Raw genomic sequence first — 12,456 nt, forward strand, 5'->3', positions numbered from 1 at the left:
TCTTTTAAATGGCAAACTCTGCTTCCATTACCCCCCTAGACTGCTCTGATCAAAAGCATACCTGGCTACAAATGCCACTCTCCAATCCCAGTTAAAAAAGCAATTGCAGAACGCGACCAGCTGGAGCAGCTTTGTTAGAGGCACAATGCAGAAAATAAGATCAGAGGATACTTGCAGAGGACGCAGCACAGTTGTCATAGAAGCACACCTCTTGCTGCCTGGCACTGGTGGCTGGGCTGTGTGAGAGATGCTGCAGGTTCTGTAACATCACAGGCAGTGCTGGAACACAAACATTTCAAAGAGAACCCCGCCTCCTTGCTTGAATTTGACTTTTCCTTCCTTCTCCTCCTCCTCTGATCACTGAAGTGAAACTGGAAGGACAGCAGTACTAATTCCTGATACCACATCATTACTGAAGCTGCACTCAATAAACATTTGAGCTGAAAGCCTTCAGAGGGCTTCCCCAGAACTTGTGCTCAAATCCTCAAGACAAGTCTCCCAGTTTCTTTCTCCTAATCCTCATCCCCACCTTCCTCTTACTCTCTTGTTACTTCAGGCTTTCCCTGGTCAGGACACCACAATGAACTGATTCAGAGAATAGGCAGATCCCAGCTGAAAATAATTCCTCCTTTATTTCTCCTGTTCTGCTGGGCTGCTTCTGAAGTCGGTTCAGCTCCTGATGCAGCACAACTGGGAGAGCCAAGCAGAGGGCACTGAGCAGTGAGATGGCAGTCACTAAGCCACTGAGAGGAAGATCATTGAATCATTATGGTGCTAAAAGACCTCTAAGGTCACCCAGTCCAACCCCTACCCAGCCCCCAAGCCCACTGACTGTGTCTCTCAGTGCCACGTTGCCCCACTAGTGGAACAACTCCAGGAACAGTGACCCCAACACCTCATGGGGCAGTCTGTACCACTGCATTACCACTCTTGCTGAGAAGGAATTTTTCCTAATATCCAACCTGAATAAACCTCTCCTAGTGCAATTTAAGGCATCTCAGCCTCAAACTCATACAACAAAATCTTAATTGGAGCTTATTAGCCACCAAAGAACACTGTTCTCAGTCACTGTCTCTCCTGCCTTTATTTCCCCTTTGTTCTAATGCAGTTTACAAAAAGAAGCCTATGGGCCTGATACACCTCGATGGGAAAGCAGCCCTCATGGCTTTTTATGGTCACTGACACAGGTCAGAGAAGTGGCTCCACACAGATCTGCTCTTTAATTTGCAGCTAACCTTGTGGTGAAAACCTAGAGGTTTTGTAGAACAACACAAACCATCAAAATGATGCTGCTCTGACAAATCCCTAACAGTGATTACTGCTGCCCTGATTCTGCAGTATTTACAGTCTGTAGAGAACTACAGTGAAAGGCAGTATGTGACCAGTCCAAAGTTGATGTTGTTGCTCAGAAATCAACTGATATATCTCGTCATGAATTTATTTACAGGAGGGAAAAAAAAAGTTGACCTTGGGTGTTTCCAGTCCATATCATTTTGGCTTCAAACTCCTTGAGAGCACTTCTTCTGTATCTGCTTACAGACCAGAAACAATACATCTGATCACTGTTTTGGAAGTACAGGTGTCTGTGTATCAGCCACCACGCATACCTGCTCACAGACAAGGCTTTTTCCATCTCCCACTCTCTCACAACACCATGAGGAAGGAGTCTGACCTGCCTTTGGGAGGGTCTCCTTGCCTGCCCTCAGCCACCTCACTTAACAACAAAATAGGCTCACACCGATGGCACTTAAAACCACAGAGAAAGAAATATCTGAAATATTATAATATCTGAAATCAATCTATATGCACTCTCTATATTACACATGCTGTGCAATTCTGACAGCTGCAACGTCTTTTAATATTTGTCACTGCTTTATGTCTAAAGCCCAAACTGACATTTACCACAAATGCTTTGTGTTATATACCAGTGGCAGTTTAAAAATGACTGCTTAACTGTTTTGTCATCATCAAATCACCCTTTTTCAGAGACACAACCTCCTTTTTCTTACTTCCATCTTACTGCTTCTGCACTCAGGATCAGCCAACAAAGAACAGAAAAAAAGGCAGTATATCATTTAAAAGGACTGAGCAGTAACAGCGTGGAACAAGAGCAGAGGCACAGTCACAAGCACAGCTGTACCTGTTTGACTCCTGGCTATCCACAGTCACTGACACATGTGGAAGGATGAGAAAAAGATCACCAAATACACTCACTTAAGAGCAGAAATAGTGAGGCTGAATAAAGGTAGAGGCGGAAAAAAGAATTATATAGTACTGAAGTCAACACTCTGTTGACTACAGACAAATAACTCAGCATTCTGCCAAGGCTCACAGGAATGTGGTCAGGAGCTCTAAGAATGACACAAATGATGACAGAAACCATGTACATGGTAGGGAAGAAACAAAAAAGCACCTAAACCAGAAGACTCCTTCACCCCTTCTGTTCAGAACTGAGCAGCAATCCACAAGAGACATTACTCACATGCAGCATAAATTCTTTTCAATAGACTTAATAATTTGTTTGTTTTTTTTTTTTTCCAAGAAAGTATTAAGAAGTATGTCTACATTGAAAATATTCCAGATCACAAGTTACACATGTAAGTCAATTCTCTATTATAAAAATCCGTTCCTTTCTGTGCTCTATTGTCTGAAAAAATAAAGGTGTTTTTTTTTTTTTTTTTTTTTTTTTTTTCCCCATTTCAGGACTTAAACTAAATTCTGAATTAGGTCTCTATCTACTAATGGAATTTTACAGCCAATACATGCCGTCCTAAGACAAAAGCTCATAAAGGAAATAAGGCCATGACCTTAAGGTCCTATATGCTAGGACTACAAGGGAGATTTATCAGAAGCAGAAAACACATTCTGAGCAATTCACAAAACTTCTAATAAGTATGGCAAGCAAGCGATAGTTACCAATTTAGATCTATAATCCATGAGACAGATGGAGGCTTTGCTGTGAGTTATATGAATCAAGAGTGGTCACTGTTGAACCTGCAAAGTTTGTAGAAGCAAAAGGATTACTATGTTTATGATGAAGATGGATAACAAGAGTATTATGTAGGACACTAATGAGTAGATAGGTTAGACTGCAAACACACTGCTGTATAAAGGTCTGAACTTCCTTCACTGGAAGTAGAAGGGAAAGCCCTGCAGCACACAAAGCAAAGAGAAACGGTGTTTGAGTTAGTAACAGATACTGAGATAACAGTAGATAACTGAAGCTATCTATACATTTTAAACAAAATTTATTAAAGCAAAGTCATCTAGGTTAATCTAAAATTTAATTTCCTGAGATGATCTAGAAGTGAATGCAAAACCTCGGACAGGAATTGTTTCACTCTACTTCCCTGTTTGAAGGAAATAGAGCCCTGGAGCACCTGAAATGCACCTGCATGTACTGTTCTGCATACAGCCTGGGTCAAAGTCTACTGAGTGACAATTACAACTGGACATGTAAATGCAGCCCCCTTACAGCACATCTATGTAACAATACCTGCCTTAAAATTGTTACTCCAGATTTAGACCAGAAAAGCGTTACGGAATTCAGTCCTCTTTCTCACATTCTGTGTGTGAGTCTGTAGCTGCCTCTGTCTCTCACCTCAGCACTGTCAGTGGTTGCAAGGAACCTTTTTTTTGAAGCATCATCCAAACAACTGAATTGCTAGATCTAGAATAAAAATAAGTCAAAAGTATAAACAGAAAGAAAATATTTTTTTCTTACTTACAGCAAAAACTAAAACTGATTATTTAACTGATTATTTTAACTGATTTATTACTGAGTCCAGTAATCTTCACAATTAGATTTTTTGTAGTGGATTTAGTCTGAAATTTGCACACAGTGATGAAGTTGCATATATAATATGCATGACAACTAAAGAAGAATAACCTTTACGCAAGGCAGTCTGCTTATTACTACCTGTTTAGATTTGAGCTTTAAAAAGTCTGTTAAGAATTTGCAGGATGTGGAACAAAACTCAAGAACCTGAGGCTCTTGTCCGTGTCCCATCAGCTCTCTGCATTCACAATTACAGTGTGCAGGGCAGGAGGCCTTTGTCAGACGGATTTCCTCGAGGCATGTGTTTCTCCATGTCTGGAACCATGCCTCTCCCATTTCCTGCCCAATATCCTCAATTTCAGGGCCAGGACAAAACTCTCAGGAAGAAGAAATGTTACTTTAGTTTTACAAAGTTTGTTCTGCTGTCTTCTGTCTTTACATCTGCAGCAGAGCATTTGCCATGAATGAGTGAGTTACTTTGCTTTTTGTGCTCTGATGCCCACTATGCTGTGATACAGGAGGGTTGCTAAGTGGATTTACAGGTGCCTCTATACTTACTAGGTTTTAATTAACTAGCACTCCCAAGCATATAAGCCTGACAGCCAGTGTCAAAGACAAAAGAATACCAAGGACACAGAAATCAAAACACACATTCATCAAAGCTCATTCAGCACTGCAGAACTTCCCGGGGAACTACAGGCCAGTGAGCTTCACCTCTGTGCCTAGGAAGATCATGGTGCAGATCCTCCTAGAAGCTATGTTAAGGCACATATGAGATAAGGAGGTGATTCCAGACAGTCAGCATGGCTTCACCAAGGGCAGATCGTGCCTGACCAATCTGGTAGCCTCCTATGGTGGAGTGACAGCTTCGATGGACAGGGGAAAGGCGATGGATGTCATCTACCTGGACTTCTGCAAGGTCTTCGACATGGTCCATCACCACATCCTTCTCTCTAAATTGGAGAGGTGTGGATTTGAAGGATGGACTGTTTGATGGATTAGGAATTGGCTGGCTGGACACAGCCAAAGGGTTGTGCTCAGTGGTTCTGTGTCAGGGTGGAGGCCAGTCACAAACGGTGTCTCTCAGGGTTTGGTTTTGGGAGCGGTGCTCTTCAGCATCTTCATCAGCGACATAGACAATGGCATCGAGTGCAACCTCAGCAAGTCTGCAGATGACACCAAGCTGGGTGGTGCAATCAATACATTGGAATGAAGGGAAGCCATCCAGAGGGACCTGGACAGGCTGGAGAAGTGGGCCTATGAAAACCTAATGAGGTTCAATAAGGCCAAGTGCAGGGTCGGGGCAATACCAGCTATTTATACAAAGTGGGGGAAGATCTCCTTGAGAGCAACCCTGTGGAGAAGGACTTGGGGGTCCTGGTAGATGAAAAGCTGGACACGAGCCAGCAGTGTGCGCTTGCAGCCTGGAAGGCAACTGTGTTCTGGGCTGCATTAAAAAAGGGGTGGCCAGCAGGGACAGGGAGGTGATTGTCCCCCTCTACTCGGCTCTTGTCAGGCCCCATCTGCACTACTGCATCCAGGCCTGGGGCCCCCAGTACAGGAAGGACGTGGAGCTCTTGGAGCAGGTCCAGAGGAGGGCTACTAAGATGATCAGAGAGCTGGAGCACCTCTCCTATGAAGAAAGGTTGAGAGAACTGGGCTTGTTTAGCTTGGAAAAGAGAGGGCTCTGGGGAGACCACACTGCGGCCTTCCAGTAATTGAAGGGAGCATATGAACAGGAAGGGGGAATGGGTTTGAAGGTGGATTATGATAGGAGAAGGGGGAATAGTTTTAAACCGAGACAGGAGAGGTTTAGGTTAGATACTATGAAAAAGTTTTTCACACAGAGGATGGTGACGCACTGGAACAGGTTGACCAAGGAGGTGGTGGATGCCCCCTCCCTGGAAGCAGCCAAGGCCAGGCTGGATGTGGCTCTGGGCAGCCTGGTCTGGTGGTTGGCAACCCTGCACATAGCAGGGGGGTTGAAACTAGATGACCATTATAGTCCTTTTCAAACCCAGGCCATTCTATGATTATATGATGATTCTATGAACTTGAAAGCCCAGTTTTGTGGACCAAAGCACAGCCTGAAAGAACAGCATGGGACGTTTCTCTGCTCCGTGGAAGGATTCCACCTGCAGACCTGCTCCCGTCACCTACAGACTTCCCAGAGCGTCCTGGAGGACTTCAAGTGATACTCAGTATACCCAAGGGCAAACCTGAGTGCTCTCAGAGCTCCTCAGTGTGTTCTGTGGTGCCCTGGATCATCCCAGTGTGCCCCAGTGACCTCTCAGAACAGCCCAGTGTTCATGTCTACAGCATGCCAAAATGTTTCCAGAGCTTCTCGAAGTGCTCTAAGGTGCCTTAAAGGCTAGCCAGTGTGCCTATTAGGACACTGGACCTCCCAGTGTACTCAAGGTCACTCTAGGTGATCTCTCGTGGAACATGGGCATCCTATCACAATGTGCTCTCTTCTTCTGGCTCATTGTGCCTGTGCTTCCTCACAGTCATAGATGCCTCTTTTCTCCCAGCCCAGCTCCCTCCCTTCACCCCAGGCCCGTGCCCCCAAACCCGCACACAGCAGCTGTCTCTTGCAGCACCGCCTTTTGTGCTGCTCATACCCCAGGCACCACAATGACACGTCCTCCAGTAAGTGTGCCTTTTATTCATCTCAAACCAGGTCGTAACCATCAGCAGTCTCCTTTCTCCGACAGTCTCCCATGGAAGCTCACACTGTTTCTCCTGATCCCTGGAAGTGACAGAACATGGGCACAGTGAAAGGGAAGCAGGCTTGTTTTACAGAGAATTATCTTCCAGGGCTCAGCTTTCTTTGGAGGTAGTTTACCCCCACAGGATTGCTAAGTGCAGCACATGGGGCTCACACCAGCTCCAGCAGGCCCCATGTTCCACAGGGGGCTTCCAGTGGGTGTCACCCTGTGAATGAGCGAGTCCCTGGGGAGAGGTAATGGACCTCTGGGAACCTGCTCTCCTTGAAAGCTTTCGCAGACAAGGTCTCTGTCCCCACCAGCAGCCCCCTTTCCTCTGCAATGCATCTCAATCTCTCACCTGTTCCAGAGAACAGGAACCATGAGCAATCCTCAATAGGCATTGAAGAAGATGATTAACAACCCCTCCATAATGAGCAAAGCTAATACCCCCTGGGCAATGTAGCCCCAGAGGTGGTCCAGGGGGTAGGGCAAGCTGAAGGACTTCTTCCCCATACCCAGGGGCTCCTGCTTCAGGCCCTCTGTGACGATGACCCTGCCGACCCTGTACCGGACCCGTCTGGGGCAAGTGGACAGGCCAAGCCGACAGGGCAAGTTTGAAGCCTGGTGCTCGGTGTAGACAGGCTGCTGCTCCTGAGGATGGACCATCTTGCTGACTCTCTTCCACATCCTGATAGGGTACACTGAAAGGCCAGACCACCAGGACCCCTTGAAGGCCACCTGTTCCATGCCTTTGGTCTGCTGCTTTGGGACCTCTGCACCGACAACTCTGCTCAGCCTGTACCGGACCCGTCTGGGGCAAGTGGAAAGGCCAAGCCAACAGGGCCAGTTTGAAGCCTGGTGCTCAGTGTAGACAGGCTGCTGCTCCTGAGGAAGGACCATCTTGCTGACACTCTTCCGGTTCCTGGTAGCGTACGCTGAAAGGCCAGACCACCAGGACCCCTTGAAGGCCTCCTGTTCCGTGCCTTTGGTCTGTTGCTTTGGGACCTCTGCACTGAGAACTCTGCCGACCCTGTACCGGACCCGTCTGGGGCAAGTGGAAAGGCCAAGCCAACAAGGCCAGTTGGAAGCCTGGTGCTCGGTGTAGACAGGCTGCTGCTCCTGAGGAAGGACCATCTTGCTGACTCTCTTCCACATCCTGATAGGGTACACTGAAAGGCCAGACCACCAGGACCCCTTGAAGGCCTCCTGTTCCATGCCTTTGGTCTGCTGATTTGGGACCTCTGCACCGACAACTCTGCTCAGCCTGTACCGGACCCGTCTTGGGCAAGTGGACAGGCCAAGCCAACAGGGCCAGTTGGAAGCCTGGCCCTGGGTGTCAGCGGGCAGCTGCTTTTCAGGGAGGGCCAGCTTTTGCTCGCTGTCAGAGACCTGGCCACGAGAGCTGGAAGGGCCAAGGCCATCTCTGAGTAACGATACTATGGACAGAGCCACAGTCAGGGAGAGAGACAGGGTGACTTTCATCCTGTTCTCTCTCAAGAAACAATCTCAACACACAAAGTGGCTGCTACCTTGAGCGGAGCTCCAGAGGTAACCACCAATACAGAGCGAGTGCCCTGCGTATCTGTGCTGCGGGAGGCGGCCAACGTGACTCTACAGAGACTGATGTCAAGCCCGGCTCTGTGATGTCACAAAGGAGACTGTGACAGAGCTGGGGAGGACGCAGTGACGTCAACTTGGAAGCTTGCTGCCAGTACTGCAGTCCCCAGCACAGGATTGTCTGTCCAGCAGGATAGGAGGCCCAACCCCTCATGTTTTGGGCATTGCCCTGTACTTGTCAGCAAGAAGGAGCTGTGGCCAAAGCCACATCCAGGCTCCTTTCAGTGCTGGCTCCATTAGGGAAACTGTGACACAATTCACCTCAAAAGCCTTTGGAGGCAGTATGGAAAAAGCACTTGAGAGGAAAGCCAGAACCTGAACAGTTCACTAAGCACTACAGAACTATGAGCCCCAGACACAACTCTGTGGCCTAAAGCACAGCTGAAACGACTGCCTTGGGATGTTTCTCTGCTTCACAGAGCTCCTACAGAACAGATCCCAGGCATCGGTGTGCTGGGGAGGACCCTTCCTGCGGCTGGGACCAGCCAGCGCAAGGCAAAGCCCCAAAACATGCAGTGCTGCCACGCAGCCATGTCATCTGCCCTTTTTGACCTGCATCAGATCGCAGGAAAAGCTCCTTGAAACACCAACATTATGGGATAATGACAACCGGCGTGCTCACGAACGCTGCGTTTGCTACACCTGAGATGTAGTAAGAAACTGAGCTAGTAAAACCTGGAAGCCACTGTACTCTTTAGTTGTGACTTGACAATGCATCCAATCTGAAATCAGAGCGGCACAATTATGTCAAAATTGCAAGGAAGTTTGGTTCAGAGGCCGGTGTGTGCTCCTGCCTCCTGAGCTGCATCACAGACCTCCCGATAGCACGGCCCTGGAGGCAGCGCTCGCACCCAGGGCTCAGGAAACGCGCGCACCGCCACCACCAGTTGCAAATAACAGGAAAGAACAGCTCTGAGCTCGCACTCGGCAGTACGCAGATGCAACTTTACGAATGCCACCGCAGCCTCACAGCCGAAACACCGCCACATCCCCATCGCACCGCGGTGCGCACACAGGGCACGCCTGTAGCACGGAAACAGGACGGCTGCGTGAGCCCAGAAGCGAACCCGCTGCTGTGCAGCCGCAGCAGAGATCCGTCAGCACAAACACAGCGCTGCCCTCCGCGCCCCGCGGGCATTGAGAGCGCGCACCGCCGTCCCACGTACCACCCGAACGGCACCGCTCAGCTCCCCGCACCCCGAGCCGCCCCGAGGGCCTCTGAGGAGAGGAGAGGCGGGGTGGAGCGAGGTGAGACGAGACGCGGCGCTTTCCCGCCCGCGGCGCTGGGTGAGCGGCGCCCCGACGGGGCTCCTACCTGAGCCGGCGGGCGGGAGCGGAGCTGCAGCGCAGAGCTCGGATCCCGAGGCCGGTGCTCGCGTGGCGGGAGCCGCCCCCCCGGCGGCACCTGAGGCGGCTACGGAGGCGGAGCCGCTGGCAACGCCCGGGCGGGAACGGAGCCGCGGCGCGGTCCCGGCCCGCTGCTCTGGGGCTGAGGGCGGGATGGGAGCTCCGAGCCCCGCGGGGATCCCGTCAGGTGCCGCTCAATCCACGCTGCGCTTCGGGGGCGGGGATCGCATCGGGAGGCTGCGGGTGAGGAGAGCTGGTCCCTCACACCGTGCCCTCGTGTGAGGTGGCAAAGCAAACTCGAGCCCGACCATAAGCGGCTGTGCGGCGCGAGCTGCTGCCGCCGCACTGTTGGGAAGGAAAACTGATGAGGCAGCGGTGCGATCCCTGCAACTCTTGTCTGGAGGTGTGGTGAACCAGCTACAAAAGACCCCGTCGTCCCTAAAATCCTACAGACAGAACGCATGTTCAAATTCAGAGCCTTCGTTTGTGCTCTGGCCTCTCTGTGGCCGGGAAGCCAAACAGCCTCTAGAGAGGATCCATGGGACAAAGTGTCCGACGCTGATCCTCCCAGGCAGAGCCATCCTGCTGACCTTTTCGCCGATCCTGATGAAGTATGCTGAAAGGCCAGGCCACTAGGGCCTTCTGCTTGGTGCCCAGGAGCTGCTGCTTTCTGTTACACCAGCACCACTGGCCCTGTACCGAAGCCATTTGGGGCAGGAGGAAAGGTGAAGCCTACAGGGGCAGTTTGAAACCTGGTGCTCAGCATTGACAGGCTGCTTCTTGTCAGGGAAGAACATCTTGCTGACCTTCTCTCAGATTCTGACGGGGTACCTTGAAAGGCCAGGCCAGCAGGGCTCCTTGAAGGCCTTCTGCTCCTTGCCCAAGGGCTGCTGCTTTCAGCCCTCTATAACAAAAACTCTCCCGACCCTGTACTGGAACCATTTAGTGTAAGGGGAAAAGCCAAGTCTACAGGGCCATCTGGAGGCATGGCTTTTGCTATCAAAAGGCAGCTGATCCTCAGGGAGGACCATTTTGCTGACCCTTTTCCCAGATCCTAATGGAGTATGTTGAAAGGCCAGGACAGCAGGGCCCCTTGAAGGCGTTCTGCTCCCTACCCAGTGGCTGCTGCCCTGAGCCCTCTGGAACAGCGAGCCACCTTCCTGCAGCTGGGAGCAACCAGTGCAGGGCAAGGCCCCAGAGCACATGGTGCTGCCACCTTTCTGTTCCCTCTTTCCTAAACACAGTACTTCACTTATTTCTCCAGCAAGAGCAGCACCAAAGTGCATACGTCAAGGATGGTGACTGCTGTGTGTGATGGTGTAAGCAGGAATAACACCATTGATCCTGTATTTAACAGCTTCATTGTCTGAGCTCATGACAAGCTCTGAGCATGTAGAAAAAACTGTATCCCATAGAAGCACAGTTTGCAGTTGCTCCAGCTCCTTACCAATTGATGTTGGGAAGCTAGAAGAAAACTGCAGGAAGAAAACAGAACTGTCTTTATGTAAATAGGTAGCACATAACCAGTTGCTTCTTCCCTCAATGAGGAATAAACTGCTTACATGCCCCATGCTGTCTCTCCAAGAAATGTGTAAATTTCTTTCTCTTTATCAGAGCTAAATGCACCAACATTCTTAAAAATACGGTTTGCAAACTGATCGTAATGTCAGAATTTGCACAATAAAGTGACATCCAAATTGTCCTGTGCTGCCAGAAGAGCTTCTCTTACGCAGAGCATGTTGTGGTGTCCTGAAACACTCAGAAAGCAGCAAGAACATCTGTAGTTCTTACCAATTAATATTTCTGCAGCATTATTTCTGCCCCACACTCTGCTTGTGCAGAACGGTTCAAAAATTACATGGCAGAAAAGGATTTCTAACTAGCAACCAGTTACCTCCAGCCTTAATAGACCCAGTCATCCTGGACGGCCTTGCAGCCCTGCCCAGCTCTGCCTGCAGCTCCCCTGCAATGCTATCACATCTTTTTGGGAAGGTGGAACTTGGCTGTTTCCTATTCATCCCCAGATCATTGCAGGGGCATGTGTTGGTCAGTAGAAGGAAGAACGTGGGAGCAGCTCAGAAACACTCCATTGTGTCTACAGCCTGCTTCCTGCACCTTGTTTGACAGGCTGCTCTACTCCCATCCAGGGACAAGTGCCAGCAGCAGTAGTGTGTCACGTTTCATGCTGTTCTGAGTCATAGCCTGGAAGCCTTGAAGCACAGGTCAGTGAGTTTCCGCTTCCAGAGTAGTTATGGAAAACCCTGAGTTCTTTCTCTCTCTCTTTTGTCTCTAATCAAAGGAATCTAGCAGAGTTAGCCATTACAAAATTATGCCATGTTTGTCACAACCTGGAGAGGATCGTACAAGTCTCAGATCCATTCCCCACTGCTTGGAGAGGTGACAGCCCACAGGAACTGGCTGGCAACTGTCAGTGGGGATGCCTTCTCAGCATGCTGACATGTTGGCAGCAGGCTGGTGCTGTGGGATGAATCACTACCTCTGTCAGGAGTGGTGCTCCGGACAATGGCAGGCCTGGGAATTGTATGCAGCCACTCCTTATGCTGGGCAAACTTTGAAAGGAAAAGCAAACTGAGTTTATTTGACTAAACTGCTTAGCAAGTCAGCACCTATTTCTTGGATAAAGAAAAGGGGAATGGTTCAATAATACAGTAATAATATGCCAGCTAGTTCTGAAACAAAGTGACTTTCACCAGTTTGAAAGACCTTTGTTGTGGGTCCTTGGTTCCTGCTGCAGGCTGCGAGCTCCCTTGCCCAGACAGCCCCTAAGACAACTCACACAGCTCTCTGGAAGTGGGATGCAGCCTCTCAGATGAAATGCACATGGATTGGCAGTGGAAACTTCCACCTCCTTCAAGGATATAGGGCCTTGCATTCATACAGGTTTAATATGTCTTCAGAGCTATTCATACACAAGCTGGATGTGAGGACAGTGAATGAAGCTCGTTAGCAGTTTGATACAAGGCAGATATGATGACAGACAGACAT

General features: G+C 49.5%; 2 protein-coding genes across 5 annotated transcripts in view; both read right to left on the reverse strand.

The window, feature by feature from the left end:
* Positions 1-9,852, reverse strand: part of RAB3B (RAB3B, member RAS oncogene family) — a 52,297-nt gene extending 42,445 nt beyond the window's left edge. The window contains exon 1 of one of the 4 annotated variants that reach the window (XM_090146668.1): positions 2,917-3,001. In XM_090146668.1, the coding sequence (XP_090002794.1) occupies positions 2,917-2,937 (21 nt within the window). In that variant the 5' untranslated portion in view covers positions 2,938-3,001. Of the gene's footprint in view, positions 1-61; positions 958-2,916; positions 3,002-9,418 lie in introns of those variants that run through there. The other 3 variants (XM_031602399.2, XM_090146669.1, XM_090146667.1) reach the window with 3 other exon arrangements.
* LOC149916887 (uncharacterized) lies at positions 6,424-8,004 on the reverse strand. Its single transcript, XM_090146665.1, has 2 exons — positions 6,845-8,004; positions 6,424-6,527 (listed from the first exon to the last, which is right to left on the reverse strand). The coding sequence occupies exon 1, from the start codon at positions 7,966-7,968 to the stop codon at positions 6,877-6,879; it is 1,092 nt and encodes a 363-aa protein (XP_090002791.1). The 5' UTR covers positions 7,969-8,004; the 3' UTR covers positions 6,424-6,527; positions 6,845-6,876.
* Positions 9,853-12,456: the final 2,604 nt, after the last annotated feature.

This window comes from Phasianus colchicus, chromosome 9, assembly GCF_987193195.1.
Source record: "Phasianus colchicus chromosome 9, bPhaCol1.hap1.1, whole genome shotgun sequence".
NCBI classification, from domain to species: domain Eukaryota; kingdom Metazoa; phylum Chordata; class Aves; order Galliformes; family Phasianidae; genus Phasianus; species Phasianus colchicus.

Coding starts and splice junctions, on each gene's coding strand:
- LOC149916887 (XM_090146665.1), bottom strand. CDS start 7,968: ATGAAAGTCACCCTGTCTCTCTCCCTGACTGTGGCTCTGTCCATAGTA.